General features: G+C 44.2%; 1 protein-coding gene across 1 annotated transcript in view; it reads right to left on the bottom strand.

Moving 5' to 3' along the window:
• Window positions 1–2,287: 2,287 nt before the first annotated feature.
• LOC310794976 (neural cell adhesion molecule L1-like) overlaps window positions 2,288–5,177 on the bottom strand; it is a gene marked incomplete at both ends in the record, with an annotated part of 44,733 nt that continues 41,843 nt past the window's right edge. The window contains 3 exons of the mRNA XM_083657001.1: window positions 2,288–2,546; window positions 4,392–4,464; window positions 4,603–4,734. Coding sequence (XP_083513127.1) covers window positions 2,288–2,546; window positions 4,392–4,464; window positions 4,603–4,734 — 464 coding nt within the window. The remainder of the gene's footprint in view (window positions 2,547–4,391; window positions 4,465–4,602; window positions 4,735–5,177) is intronic.

Genomic DNA, 5,177 nt, shown 5'->3' with positions numbered 1-5,177 from the left:
GTGTCTGGTACGTTTCTCTGTGTCAGATTGAGTGTGTCTGGTACGTTTCTCTGTGTCAGATTGAGTGTGTCTGGTACGTTTCTCTGTGTCAGATTGAGTGTGTCTGGTACGTTTCTCTGTGTCAGATTGAGTGTGTCTGGTACGTTTCTCTGTGTCAGATTGAGTGTGTCTGGTACGTTTCTCTGTGTCAGATTGAGTGTGTCTGGTACGTTTCTCTGTGTCAGATTGAGTGTGTCTGGTACGTTTCTCTGTGTCAGATTGAGTGTGTCTGGTACGTTTCTCTGTGTCAGATTGAGTGTGTCTGGTACGTTTCTCTGTGTCAGATTGAGTGTGTCTGGTACGTTTCTCTGTGTCAGATTGAGTGTGTCTGGTACGTTTCTCTGTGTCAGATTGAGTGTGTCTGGTACGTTTCTCTGTGTCAGATTGAGTGTGTCTGGTACGTTTCTCTGTGTCAGATTGAGTGTGTCTGGTACGTTTCTCTGTGTCAGATTGAGTGTGTCTGGCTTGGCACCGTGGAGCCATTATGAGCTGCACCAGCAGCACAAACCCAGAACCACTCCAAGGCAACAAAAGCCTCTTAAAGAATTTCGGGCGGATTTCCAATATCGATAGATCCAGGACTGCAAAGAAGACATCGCGATGCCTTCAGGTGCGTCTCGCTCCACTCCCATTTAGAACAGCGCTGCCTCTGCGGGGGGTCGTATAAACGTGAACATTTATGACATGACTTCTTCGTATTATTAAATAATCATATCTGCTGCATCTCTAAGCGCTATAAGGAAACTCATAAGGGTGGGTTGTTCTCTCTAGGATTCTAGTCTTCTCTAAAAGCCTCTGGGCTCCTAAGCAACACGAGAGGAGAAGATCAACCTAAACAGGAGAAGATATGGCAGGACGACGCAGGAGCGCATCGGTAACCAAACCAAGCAGAGCAACGGATTTAAAAAAAACAACCCAAAATATTACAATTTGATCATCTTAGAAAAGAAGCGATGAAAATAAGAAAAAAAAATGACAATCTCAAGGTTCTATTTACATTCAGAGAACGATACGTCGGATTCTCTTTCTCGTCTTCCCTTCCTCCTTTTTCTGTCCTCCTCTCCATCCTCCCTTCTTCTCTCCATCCTCTCAGAGGGGCCGGTCAGGTTTTTGCTACAGAGGACGGCCCCTCTGTGTGGAATGCACGGCCTGTGTGTGTGTGTGTGTGTGTGTGTGTGTGTGTGTGTACATGTGTGTGTGTGCGCGCGCGCGCGTTGCAATAGGCGTGTCTTTCTGCTTGCAAACACTTCCTGATCCTGCATTCAGCTGCTGATCAAATAGGAGGAGGGGGGCGGGGCATGGATGATTGACAGATGGATGGACGAATGGACAGAAAGAGGGAGGAGAGGAGGCTTGACTGGGACTCTCTTAAGGCAACAGGGTCTCGCATCGCTGCAAAGTCATGGGGGCAGAGATGGAGAGTGTGGAAAAAAATCACACGCACACACAGAACAACAGTCGCACTTTAAACTCATACACTAAGTATCAACGCAATTCTTTTGTAAAGGCCTTTGGGGGGACACATGCATCTTCGGTTTGGGAGGTTTTTTACATCCGCGCACACATTAATAAATAGCGACAAAAATCATTCCCAAACGCATGCACACATCAACACAAATAAATAGAAACGGCATCAACGACGACGAAGACATAGTGGAGACTTTTGATAATGATGATGGTACGAACATAAGTATGTGTTTATAAAAAGTATATATCAAAAAAAGAATAAGGCTTCATCATGGTAAGTGTGACAGAATGACGTTGAAACGGTCGTGACAGGATGACATCGTTTTTTGGTCACAGACGAGACGAACGGATTTCCCCTCCTCTTCCCCCTGTGTCTCACCCTTCATCGCATCAGCCATCATCTTCCTCCCCCCCCTCTCTCTCTCTTTCACTCTTATAGAAGGGCGAAGGGCGATCGGATTTAGTGTGTGTGTGTGTGTGTGTGTGTGTGTGTCAACTCGAGTAGAAAAGACACATCCTGTAAACAGCTTCTCTACATTAACCTGTGGAATGTACTGAACATCTGCTCATCGATGTACTGTGTGTGTGTGTGTGTGTGTGTGTGTGTGTGTGTTGTGTGTGTGCACGTGTGTATCACAGGCAGTGGAGTCAGGTCTTAGGAGTGGTGTGTCCCTTTGTGTCTTGTTGCAGGCAGTCAATGGTGTGTGTGTTTTGCATATGTGTGTGTGTGTGTGTGTGTGTGTGTGTGTGTGTGTTTGTGTGTGTGTGTGTGTGTGAGCGTCTAGCTGGGCCGGTCCAGGATGGTGGACATGGATGGAGCGATGGGGGGAGGGGGCACCGGGTTGACGGGGGAGGCGGGGCCGGAGCTCTCGTTGCCTTGGGGAACGGGCCCGCGGCCGCTGTACTGGCCGATGAAGGAGCCATCCTCGTTGAACTGGATGTCCACGCTGTCTCCGTATTCGGCCAGCGAGTCGTCGCTCCCCAGCTTGCTCTCCACACACAGAGACGGCTGGCTGACCGAGCGCTTCTCATCTCCGTCACTGGAAGAAAGCAGGAATACAGAGCGACGCCATCTTTGTTAGTGCGTTGCTGGCAGCGAGGGAGGGGAGTTGTTTGTTTTTCGTAAAATGCAATAAAGTGGAGTATTTATTTATTTAAGAGCCAGTGTTGGGGGAAGACTTTGAAAGTGCCGTTTCATAAGCTACCAGTTCAGTTCCCATAGGGAGAAGCTGGACTACAGCCAAGTTACCCTCGAGAGAAATATAGCTTTAACTATATGGTTACTCCAGTTAGTTCAAAAATGATCAAATCTACATGTACAAAGTCATATAAAACAACACATGACCAAAAAAACAAACACTAAGTATTTTTATGTAATGATGATCACTCGTTTCCACTCAGCCTGAACCTAAATCAAGCAAAACCTAAGTCCAACCAAAACAAGCGATTTTGATTTGTTTTAATGTGTTGTTGTTGTTGTTGTTATTGTTAATGTTATTATGATTATTATGATTATTATGATTATTATGATTATTATGATTATTATTATTTAATTTGCTGTTGTTTGTAAACTTAAAAAAAACTCTTCTTCTCTTTTAGTGTCAAAAGTTAAAGCTTCCAAATAACAAAAATGGAATAAACGAGCAAAAACAGCAGCAAACCAGATTGAGTTGACACTGCAGCACTGCCAAGAACACAGTCAGCAACCTGTGCGTGTCTAAAGGCTGTTACAAACCAAGAGCCATGCGAGCACCAGATTACGATGCGAATTTTGACCCACCTGTCAATCACAGCAACAGATGTGTGTACACGTCGGGCGAGAATTTCTGAAAAATCGACCGTGGTCCGACAAAAATAAACACCGCAATAACGCTCAGCGAAACTTCGCCGTTGGCATGCACGGTTGCATTCACTGAAAAATATCATATAGCTCCCAGTTTGTATGGACCTTATGAGAAAGAGATAGCCGAAGCACTCACCTCTCCAGGGATCTGCAGGTAAAGCATGGAGGGAAAGGAGGAGAGTGACAAAACAAAATGAAGAAAAAATAGAAGTCAAAAGGAGAAGAGGGAGCTGATGATATTCAACTTTTGAAACCATCACAATGGAAAATTGGTGAAGCTATGATCCGCCGCGACAGCGTCGGCTGGTATCATGTTCACCTCGTGAGTCTGTGTGTGTTTATATGTCTGTGGACAGATTTTACGATCGCGATGGCGTCAAAACCGTGCAAGATGCAGTCACGAAACTTTACGCTATGTAGTGACGTAAAAATGAAGGTCGAGTGAAAATGGCCGCGATCCGAGTAAGAGCCCCCCCCCCTCCCGTGCAAGTCACGGTTTTGATCAAAAATGAAGGCCGAGTTCTAACACACTTGACACCCGTGGCCCAAATTGGTTTTAAGTTGTTGGCATTGCGGCAGGTATGGTCCCATCACAAGATGGTCTCTAGCTTATTAGAGATACAGATACATTATAGAAACAGCTCATCATCTAGGAACGGAAACTAACGATTATTTTCAGTGTGGATTCATCTGTTGATTATTTTATCGATTAATCGGTTAGTTGGTTGGTCTATAAAATGTCAGAAAATATCGATCGGTATTTCCCAAAGGGCAAGATGACGCCCTCAAATGTTTTCTTTTGTCCACAACCCAACTGTCATAGAGGAAGCAGTAAAGAAATCACAAAGTAGAGAAATTAGATTTTTCTTTCTTAAAAATATGATTATTATCAAAAATAGTTGGAGATTAATTTAATAGTTGACAACTAATCGATTAATCGTTGCAGCTCCATGAGGTAACAATAGATTTTTATTTTTATTTTATTTTTTATTTTTTTTACGAATTGTGTGTGTAGAAATCTGTGGTGGTGAGAGAGACACACCTGTACTCTCCGAACGTTTCATCTTTCATCGGCCGAGCTTCAGAATCCACCTGACCGTCTTCCTTGTCTTTCACTGCAGGGGAAAAACACAGACATCAGACTCTGCTAGTGCACTGAACAACTTGGAGGATTGCAGTAACTCGTACGTGTACGTAGGTGGCGCCGGTGCACATCTAAGAGTGTGTGTCTTAAGTCCATGCAGCTGTGTTACCTGCATATTTGCCTCCCTTGCTGCGCTTGATGAAGCAGAGGATGAGCAGTATCAACATCAGCAGCACGGTGGCGCTGATGAGTCCGATGAACCACCCTTGGGTGGCGAAGGCTCCGTCCACCTCTGACAGCTCTGAGAGGAGGGAGGGAGACAGAGAAACATGGCCTTCAACGAGTGCGTTAATATTCTGCTTATATTCAGGATACTCCAGCATTCTCTTTATGAGGTGCTACATGGCTCAAGTGTGGGAAATGTAGTCTTAATTGTGAGAAAGAGTAGCAAAGTAGTAAAAATGTTGCTGATGAGAGGTACAGCAGTAGACCAAGCTGACTGGTATCATTCAGATTTATTTTCACCAGGTACGAGGAATTTAGTTCGGTAGACAATAAAGCAATAACAGCAAAGTGGCATCGAGTGCAATATACAGACACAATCAATAGACTAGGCAATAAGCATAATATATATATATTCAAGTGAATGTATAAGGTATAAAAATGTACAATACAATAAATTAAATCGATTGTAACATCATCATATAAATATATCTATCTGTGTGTGTGTGTGTGTGTGTGTGT

The sequence above is a fragment of the Poromitra crassiceps genome (genome assembly GCF_964638095.1).
Source record: "Poromitra crassiceps genome assembly, chromosome: 20".
Taxonomy (NCBI): Eukaryota; Metazoa; Chordata; class Actinopteri; order Beryciformes; family Melamphaidae; genus Poromitra; species Poromitra crassiceps.
Note: the sequence above shows the minus strand (reverse complement) of the source record. Positions and strands in the feature narration are given on the sequence as shown.